Below are 10,494 nucleotides of genomic sequence, written 5' to 3' on the forward strand. Positions count from 1 at the left end.
AGTACAGTAAAACTAAAAAGTAGACCAAACTAGAGGGTACTCCGAGAGTACAAACCTCCGCCTACTGTAAAATTCCCCTACATAAAATGTCCCCGGAAAATATATATATATTTTTTTTTTACAGTTTTTGTTATTAGGTCTAAGTGTAAATAGGCTAACTGCACACTACAAAGTTGTGGATGAGAGTTTGGTGTAATGGTTATGTATCCAGCCTCTCACAGTTCAGATCGCTGGTTCAAGTCCCACTGAAGTTTTTTTTTTATTATTATTTTTTTTTATTTCTTTTTTTTTTGTTTTTTGTGGACCTTGATCTTTGACCCTTAACCACAATTATATGATGAGTCATTGATCATTGTGGCTAAGTTTCGTGAGAATCGGATAAAAACTGTTGTCTCTAGGCAGTAAAATAGTTTTTTGTTAGTTGTGACCTTGACCCTCAAATTCGAACTCGTCCGAGCTTTTGAGGCATAGATCATTGTGGCCAAATTTGGTGAGAATCGAATAAAATCTGTGGCCTCCAGGCTGTTCACGCACACAAACATACAGGGGTGAAAACATAACCTCCTTGGCGGAGGTAATAAGGACCAACGTTCTGCTGTCGCGAACACTACGCAGAACACAATTAAAAAACAGAACATAAATAAACTACTTTAAATGTTTTTATCATTTAATTACTAATTAATTAATTTATTTTATTTTATGACGGAAATAAAAGATCTAATGCCAATTCACTTGTTGACAAAATCACGTCTTTTGTTACATCATCTCATTTGCATATATATGTTCGACTATTGTAGTTTTATCCAGGCATTCTGGTGAAGAATACCTATTAAGCATAGAATAAGTAGGAGTCATGGTGAGGTATACCAATCTATAGATTCAACATTATATATCTTCGAAAGGTAACTTTTTTTAACGATATAGAACATTCTGTAATAGAGGTCCAGTGTACACTAAAGACACGATGCATCTTTCAGAAGAGTGGGAATTTGGGATTGCGGTATCCCTGTCGTTGTGGACAAAAGAATGAGCTCCGTTTACACGAAGACACGAATATAGTGTATGTGTTCTGAATGCAGTTAATGCAAGGCACTGGTTATTTCGCCACATTTAGATATAGGGTCCTATTCAGATTCAATTCGGATTCAAATTCGTCATTACGGTTTTCCAATTATTCTTTATCTCAGCTTAACCTCTTGAACTGTGATAATTGGTTATTTTTTAACCTTTATTTGGTATACTAGTCAGACGGATCGCTTGACTTAAAATTTTGAATATGGTTTTTGTAACAAATTTTGTTTACCTTTTGTTCAATTAGACCAAAAAAAATTGTTGCACAATGAATCCAAGTAACACGTCTTTTTCGAAGCAAAAAACAAATCTTGAGGTTTTCTATTTTGATATTAATTTTTATCTGATGGTATATTCATGGGTTATCATGAGAATGTATTTGAATCAAATCAAAGTAATTATCAATGTTGCATCGTGAACGGCCTTGTCTACTAATTATACCAACAAGACAGATTGTTTCTTGAGCGTGGACAAAGACGCATCCATTGGAATTTTACAGCGTTATATGGTGTCCTCTTCCGTAGGAAACTACTCAAAAACATTATTTCATGTAATCCAAAATCATCTTTTGTTATTTACATATGTTGAGTGACAACTTACAAATGTTGTTTTGTTTTGTTTTATCACGTGACCAACAATCGTCCAATCAAATGACAGGAATATATTTAGGTGTTGAGTACAATCGCCTAGGTCATCTATTATCATCGATTCAAAAATCCTAATTCGCTTACAATTAAAGTTAGTAAACATTGTGAAAAAGTGCTCAAATACGGCTTCACGAGGCGGAGGAATACACCGCACAATATGAGCGTAAAATATGGCACTTTTTTTTTGTCACGTTTCCCAAAATCTTCCAATCAAATGACAGGAATCTATTTAGGTGTTTTGATTGAACAATACTAATTCGCTTACAATTAAAATTAGTAACCAGTGTGAAAAAAAGTGCCCCAAATCCTGCATAGTTTTCGTTGACAGCAATTATAATGTTGCGCATTTTCTGTTTCGTTTTGTGCACTCTTGGCGTTTTTGGCGATAAATTTAATAACAACGTGTTGCTTGATAGCGAAGGAAACGTTCAATTATTTTGGAAAGTTGAAGATGATACAATTATATTCGAAGTTCGTGCAAACACATCAGGCTACGTTGGGATTGGTTTTTCCAGCAATGGAGGAATGAAAGGAGCCGATATTATGATGGCCTGGGTTGTTGATGGTACACCCTTTATTTCGGTAAGAAATTTTTGTTTTTTTAATCACTATTAGTGATTAGGTATTCGGAAATGGTGTTTTTCACGAATAATTTATATGTATATTCATAATTTACCTTCAATTTTTTCTACTTCATATACGGTAATATTTTATTTTTCACTGAATAAAAAATTGAACCCTGTTTACAATGCCAACAAAAACTACATGTTGATCCTGAGTTGTGTAACCCCGAGTCACCATATTCTGAAGCTGTCTCTAGATAGATCCTAGCCGACTATTGACAGTCATCTAGATACCGGTGTAGGTGTATTAAGTACTTCTAATACATGTTATCCTTGCCATTAGTTTTGTATGTATAGATGATTTATAATTGATTTTTATTTTTTAAATGATTTTTATAAATAAAACGGCAGGTTATCTTTTATGTTATTCTTCTAAGGTAAAATCCTTTATTTACTATTCATACTAAGCACAAATGAAACTACACTTAAAATAAATAAAAAGTGTCTCCTATAACTAAATGATTACAATTTAATGGAAAAACTTAAAATGTGTTTTGAATTACTGATTTTGTTTAAATTGAAACAAAAATGTTGAAATTTGTAATTGTAATGTAAAAAGAAAACTTATCTGGGCATGAGACTGGCCTGTTTTCAGCTCAGCAGTGTAAAGAGGATATTATTAAAGTAAATATAAACAAGGCCAACAGCCATTAAGTCGCGTGCTACAATGCATAGTGATACCGGACCGACAGACAGACCGACAGACCGACAGACAGACAGACCGACCGACATAGTGAACTATAGAGTTGCGTCCACGCGACTAATGACAGATATGGCGTGTTTTTTGGAGAATAAGCTCATTGACCTTGCTATACGTCTGATTTTGAGGATCGAATAATAGTTAGGAATTTCATAGAATAAAGCTGATGGCAATACGCATACAAATCATTATACATGAAAACAATAGTAGACTATAATCGTATCCTGCTTTTTCTCCAAAATATTATCCCTTTTCATCAATTAAAATTCCAACGAAAATTCTCATTGAACGACCTTACCAATTTACAAGTTGAAAATTATTTTTAAAGGATCGACACGGCATTGGAAACACATTTGACCATGACTTGTGTCCTCTCATTTCCTTAAAGATAAAAACTAATCCAATAAATTCCTTTTCAAATCACTTCAAGTATGTAAACGTTGACCTAGGCTTATAATCAACAATTTTATATTTAAGGATCGACACGGCATTGGTAACGAAGAACCAAAAGTTGATGAACAAGAGGATTATGAGATGTTATATGGAAGTGAATCAGATGGTCTAACAACAATAGGCTACCAGCGAAAATTGGTTACCTGTGACGTCAATGATTACGATATAACGGTAAGTATTGTGTAAAATAAATGAGCCTTAACACCCAATGATTGTTTATAATTGTCAGTTTATTATACTGCACAGTAGCATACTAGTATATTTTAAATAAAAGTAGCATACCAGTATATTTTACCTACAATAATTTGTTTTATTGATTATATTGATTATAACATATTGATATGATTTTGCCATGAAAACTCAAATAATTTATTTTATTTACCTAAACTGCTGTCCAAAAGAAAGCTCGATATTCGTTCAATCGCGACACACCACCAAATATTACAACTCCTAGATTGACGGGGCAATATAATTATATAACACATAATACAATATTTATATCAATATTATTAACAAAAAATGCCTATAATTAACCATAATACAGCAGAACCCCTTCGGTACGCTCCTGTTCAAGAGAAGCTTATTTACATCAAACTTTATGTGGCAAAGGTGATGTTCCCATATATGGACATTATGATGTTATATCACTACCACATTTGGGCACATCACTACTAGTTTGATAGTGTAGTGATTAAATCATGCATTTTATTTCACAGTCTGATACAGTTAGAGTAATCTGGTCCTATCACCCGGATGATCCCGATGGTAGACAGACTGCAGTATACCATGGCCCTCAACGGCGGGGTGTTAAATCTGTCGTTTTTCTCGATGTTATTTCGTCAAAATTAACCGAATTGCCGGAAGGGACGAAGAGTTTTGATATATTGGTTGACAATGTGAGTACGGATACTGAAATACATTACCTGTACAGTACCTCCATTTTGATATTTCGAGTTTTACCATAAATAGCAATAAAATGCACACATGGGAGAAACGGTCTTCGTTGAAATATTTCCAATGACTGTTTTTGTTGTATTGTTGCTTGTATAATTTTTTTATATACTTTTCTCATTATGTTTTCCTTCTTTTTGTTTCCTTTTCAAATTATGTTTTGTTTTTGGACAGCACCACATGCTGTGAGTGCCACCGATCCAAAGGTGAATGGGTCAACAAATAAATAAATAAATAAACAATGTACCGATTCTCTGTATTGAACACAACTTTATAAGGAATATTTAGTTGTGTGCCAGATAAGTTTAGCCCTCCTTATATACTTTCTTGTTTTCTGTATTGAAATAATTATGAATATGTAGTTTTACAAGATAGCTGTAGTTTCTCTCATATTATAACAACTATATTGCTTCTCACAATTTTCCTCTCTATAGTAACTCACTCTATTTATCGCAAAACATAATGTTGAACAATTATCTGAAATGACACGTTATTTAATCTTATGTTTTCAGTTAATAGTTCCCGACAACCAAGTCACTACATATTGGACCTACCACGATGAAATACCCGAGCTGGCAACTCCGCAACATGTAATTCGGGTAAGAATATAACATTAAAGATAGATTAAACATGATTGAACCTGGACATTTCTGGTAACAAGCTAATTTTTTTGGTCCAAAAAGAATGTCTAATGATACTAAAAGTGCTCGTAAATCCCCTGAAATAGCCGCCATTTCCTGTTTTCAGAAAATGGAAGAACCCTTTTTAATCTTAGATCTAAAATTCGTAGGCCTATTTTTGTAATCCCGTCTCTTTTGTCTACCGTCGTCAATAGGCCTACTCTTTAATGAGATTTTCCAACGGTATATGTGCTTACAAATCAATTGTAGATTGAGCCTGTCGTTCAACCTGGTAATGAAGGAATCGTTCATCACTTAGTTCTAAAAGAATGCTATGGACTTACAAACATCACTGGCAATAGGAGTTTGCACTACGTTGATGCTATGTACCAATTCAGCTCGTGTTCGAAAATGATTTATGCATGGGCCATCGGGGGAGGGGTAAGTGAAGATTTATATGCATTTAAAAGTTTTCGCAAAAGGTATAATTATAGAGTACCGTTAAAATACATACTTATTTATGTCAATAAATAAGAATGTTTTCTATAAAGTTATTTAAATGGTAAATGCAAATAACAAAATTGTTTAAGCATTGAATGAGTACCTAATTCTTAAAAAAATATTCAGTCTTTAGAGTTTCCAGAAAACGTTGGTTACAGAATAGCTGGAGAAGATTCAGTGAAGTATATGCAACTTACCGTACACTATGATAATGCACAGCTACTTACAGGTATTGCTCTTTTGCTAAGAAATAGGCAACATCCCAAAAAGATCTCTAAATAAACATAAAAATCACAAGCAAAAGCAACATCAATAGCATACCTACCTAACAATTAGAATTTTTCATTTAACTAATCTTTTAGTAGCCAAGAACATTTCTCTTGTAATAGTATTGATCAAATTAGTGAATGGCAATACGATTGAAAGAATAAAATCTGAATAAAAACTAATATAATTATTATATTAAGTTTACGCCTAGGCTTTCAGGAATAAGCGAAGTAAAGTAACACTAAGTTGGGCAGATTTAACGGTGCCTTTCGCACTTTTTTTCGACAATAATATAATAAAACTTTATATAGTGTTGGAGGCGCTATTTCTCCCAAACACTTCCCATCATGCATCGCTCACGCAATTTGCGATAAAAAAAAACTATTTATTATATTAAGTTGACGCCTAGGCTTTCAGGAATAAGAGCAGTAAAGTAACACACAGTTAGCCTTTCGCACTTTCTACAATACTCAAATTCGCCACTAATGGTGGTATCCATTTATTTTATTTTAGGGGTTAACGATAACTCTGGTGTACGAATTCATTACACTCCATTCATGCGTGAATATGATTCGAGTTTACTGACGGTAGGTGCATCAGTTTTTGAATTCGGTCCAATCCCGCCAAAAGAGGAGGCGTTTCTAGTACACGGCTCCTGCGATTCAAAGTGCCTAACCGAGGTAGATATCCATTTATTCATTTCCTTTATTTCGTATATACATCCTTATACAAAACATACAAAATAAAAGAAAAGAAACAAATTTCACCAGGAAATTAACAATAGCATCTTCCACAAAAAACAACATAAACTATTCTAAAATATACATTTTGACCAACGCTGATTCAGGTTGGATTGTGGAAGTACATTGACTGTCATGAAATATGTTCATAAAACTATGAATGGATTTCATCCAATATTCATAAAATTAGAGAACATTGTTCGTAAGAAATATCATGCTTGCACTATTAAAACTAGGTAACTTCCAGTAGCTTACCTAACTGTTATTAAAACAAACTCTAAATTTACCTCTAGAGTTCACAGTACCTTCACTGAAATTATACATTTACGTAATTATAATTATACTAATATTTTTAGATTTTAGATCTATTTGGATTATTTTGCTTTATTAATTTATTATTCAAATGCCATTAAGTTGTAATAATTAAAAATATTTTTTTATTTTCTAGTTTCTCCAAGAAGGCGAATTGAAGGTTTTTGCAGTCTTTCTACATGCGCATTTAGCAGGTTTCAATATTTCATTCTATAAACGAACAACTGATAAAATCCAAATCCAATACCATACAAACGGTTGTGAACAAAAATCAATAAGGTTTATCGCAAATAGCTTGATTTCGCGAGGAACGTCATTGCACAATGCATGATGGGAATTGTATTTAGGAGCAAGAGCGCTATCGTATAATAACAACCAACTTTATACTGGTGATGGCGCTGTTGTTCTCAAACCCTTCCAATCGTGCATCGCTCACGCTATTTGCGATTTTTCTATGAGTGTGCAAAAGATTTCTTTGATGATATTAAAGTAATAGTCAATCGAGTCACGCTTTCTTTAGATTCATATCCTTCAACCAACCGAGATTTCTTCCTAAACAACTGCTACATCGAAACTTTTACTTTCCAATTTTAAGATGATGTGTTGATTTGATTTACAGGAGTTGGAATGCGAGCAACACATTATAGAAATGGAAAATATATTGGAGAAATTGCCAAAGATTCCGCCTACGACTTCGATCTCCAAGAATTCCGATATCTAAAAGATCATTTGATAGTAAAACCGGTAATGCCATATACTTTTGAATACATCAAGTAAAACACGTGTGTTTGGATGCACCGAATGTAAACAACTGGTTGAGGAAATGTAAATAGGGGGCTTTGGAGGAGGAATATGCAGAAGAATAATCTTTATGTTGTGTCTTATTTTTTACAGGAAGATGATCTATTAGTAGAGTGTACATACAACACAATGGACAGAACAAAGGTTATCTCTGTGGGTATACGAATTAACTTTATAAACCTCACAAAATATTCCATGGTGCAATTAAGGAATTTTATTTGAGAAGGCGCCTGCTTTTGGCGCTTACTTCAATTACCAACGATGATTGTCGGCCCTGTGTACATACATGCCGGTTACATAAAAAATATAGGCCTCTGTTTAAAAATAGTGAGGAATCTTCTCCCGGTGCGCCTATATAGGCTGATTATGGTATTCACTGACTAAAATGTTACTTACCGTTTGTGAATAGGGTCGGTTTAAAAAAATCATTTATTTTCACGATTAATTATGAATTTTTTCACGTTATTACGCATGCGCAGTAGCCAAAGCTTTCTCTTCGTGCGAACTGATTCGCCAATAGTAGAAAGTGTGCTTATCGTGTGTTAGCTTGTCACAAACTTGAGTTAAAAATAATTATGTAATTTAAAATTAATGTTTTAGGGAGGATTGGCTGCGACGGAGGAAATGTGTCTGGCTTTCCTATTTTACTATCCGAAAGCTAATGCTGAAGGGTGTTATAATGTTCCACAACCAGATTCATTAGAGGAAAATCTTAACTTGGGGGACCTAAAGTGAGTAATATGTTTTACATTACGTTAAGAGCTATCATAGAATACGCAAGACTCTAGTTATTGTGGCACATATAGAGTGCCATACCTTTACTCGAGTTGGGATCAACAGAACGCCCGCTATTGGCGCTCGTGTGAAAAACAAACTACAGAGAATCAATATAATTAGAAAGAATATAATTTTGTCTAAAATTATTTGCAGTTAATCAATTGTAAAATAACTGCTTTTTATATATATTTCCTTCATGTGTGAGCTAACATGACGATAATTTAGGCTATACATTTATTAGAGTGTAAATTTAAATCTTGATTGTTTTTTTTATTTTCTCTACATTTTTTAAAAAGAAACAAAACCCTACGCGAAACACTACAAGATTATGATTGGACAAAGGAAAGAGTAGATGTTGTGAAAGCATGGTGGAAAGAAGCGCCTCGTATTTCGTATTGTACGAACTATTCTGGTCACATTGCATTCCCTGAAGAGGTACGAGAACATGCTTATTACAAATGTGCATCCGCTGTCAATTTAAACAATCCTTTAAAGATATATTGTCTCCCAAAAATATAAAAAAGAAAGATTAATGAAATAAGACTTTTAATAAGCCATTTTGTAGTTTTAATAAAGTTAATCACTTTCGCAGAAAAAAAATAATGTTTCACTTTCATGTATATACTTTTTTATTCAAAGTGAATAAATATTATGCATTATATTATTAACTTGAACACAAAATGGACCTTTCGATTATTAATTAAGCTGTTTAAAAGCATTTATGTCTTTGTTTTTTAGGCTGATGATGATGGTTTCATAAAGACAGGCAGTTTGGAAAGTTTAATTGACATCCAGAATGAAATTGTTTTTGATGATAAGTGTTCTCAGTCCACCGGTTTGAAGGGATCGTTGGTTATCGTGGTCATGTTTGCTATATGTAACATTTTCGTAACTTTGTGATTGTGTTCAACTTAAAATATCCAATAGCACACAAAATACTGAATGTTTATGAGTGCAATGGTCAAAATAATTTCATGAGAATATTTCATCTTTTACCGAATGAAATTAATTGTACCATTGCACAAATATAAAATAATCATTATTTTGTTATAGTAGGTGTGTAATTGCTCGAGGGTATTTCACGTTTTACATTATTTTGAAGACTAAAAAAGGATGTTAATACTTAAGGAGGTGAACAGAAATTGTATTGACGTCTGACTATATAAACTTAAACTAAGCTTTTTATCATTCTGTAACAATTTTATTAAATAAACAATACCGTATTTTAACATAGCAGTACTGTACATCATTCGCCACACTGTTTACAGTGACATTTTTTTACATTTTATTCATTATTTATTTCTAGAAATTATCAACCGACATTTTTTTGTGTCTCGTTTATTATAAAGTACAATATTGATTAATTTTGTTGACTACTGCACCTCATACTAAGTACAGTAAAACTAAAAAGTAGACCAAACTAGAGGGTACTCCGAGAGTACAAACCTCCGCCTACTGTAAAATTCCCCTACATAAAATGTCCCCGGAAAATATATATATATTTTTTTTTTACAGTTTTTGTTATTAGGTCTAAGTGTAAATAGGCTAACTGCACACTACAAAGTTGTGGATGAGAGTTTGGTGTAATGGTTATGTATCCAGCCTCTCACAGTTCAGATCGCTGGTTCAAGTCCCACTGAAGTTTTTTTTTTATTATTATTTTTTTTTATTTCTTTTTTTTTTGTTTTTTGTGGACCTTGATCTTTGACCCTTAACCACAATTATATGATGAGTCATTGATCATTGTGGCTAAGTTTCGTGAGAATCGGATAAAAACTGTTGTCTCTAGGCAGTAAAATAGTTTTTTGTTAGTTGTGACCTTGACCCTCAAATTCGAACTCGTCCGAGCTTTTGAGGCATAGATCATTGTGGCCAAATTTGGTGAGAATCGAATAAAATCTGTGGCCTCCAGGCTGTTCACGCACACAAACATACAGGGGTGAAAACATAACCTCCTTGGCGGAGGTAATAAGGACCAACGTTCTGCTGTCGCGAACACTACGCAGAACACAATTAAAAAACAGAACATAA

At 33.3% G+C, this 10,494-nt stretch overlaps 2 protein-coding genes across 2 annotated transcripts in view; both read left to right on the top strand.

The window, feature by feature from the left end:
- Positions 1 to 10,494, top strand: part of LOC144856444 (DBH-like monooxygenase protein 1 homolog) — a 38,340-nt gene that overhangs the window by 17,572 nt on the left and 10,274 nt on the right. The window lies entirely within an intron of this gene.
- On the top strand, positions 863 to 9,680 carry LOC144856448 (DBH-like monooxygenase protein 1). The gene is made up of 14 exons (XM_078714462.1): positions 863 to 902; positions 2,135 to 2,300; positions 3,519 to 3,665; positions 4,211 to 4,390; positions 4,958 to 5,044; positions 5,336 to 5,506; positions 5,693 to 5,795; positions 6,347 to 6,513; positions 7,022 to 7,079; positions 7,505 to 7,629; positions 7,780 to 7,839; positions 8,287 to 8,417; positions 8,760 to 8,898; positions 9,202 to 9,680. Exons 2-14 carry the CDS (start codon positions 2,244 to 2,246, stop codon positions 9,361 to 9,363), a joined length of 1,587 nt encoding a protein of 528 aa, XP_078570588.1. The 5' UTR covers positions 863 to 902; positions 2,135 to 2,243; the 3' UTR covers positions 9,364 to 9,680.

The sequence above is a fragment of the Antedon bifida genome, chromosome 11 (genome assembly GCF_963402885.1).
Source record: "Antedon bifida chromosome 11, ecAntBifi1.1, whole genome shotgun sequence".
Classification (NCBI taxonomy): Eukaryota; Metazoa; Echinodermata; class Crinoidea; order Comatulida; family Antedonidae; genus Antedon; species Antedon bifida.

Coding starts and splice junctions, on each gene's coding strand:
- LOC144856448 (XM_078714462.1), top strand. CDS start 2,244: ATGAAAGGAGCCGATATTATGATGGCCTGGGTTGTTGATGGTACACCC. Junction 3,666..4,210: donor TCAATGATTACGATATAACG/GTAAGTATTGTG, acceptor TTTATTTCACAG/TCTGATACAGTTAGAGTAAT. Junction 7,630..7,779: donor ATCATTTGATAGTAAAACCG/GTAATGCCATAT, acceptor TATTTTTTACAG/GAAGATGATCTATTAGTAGA.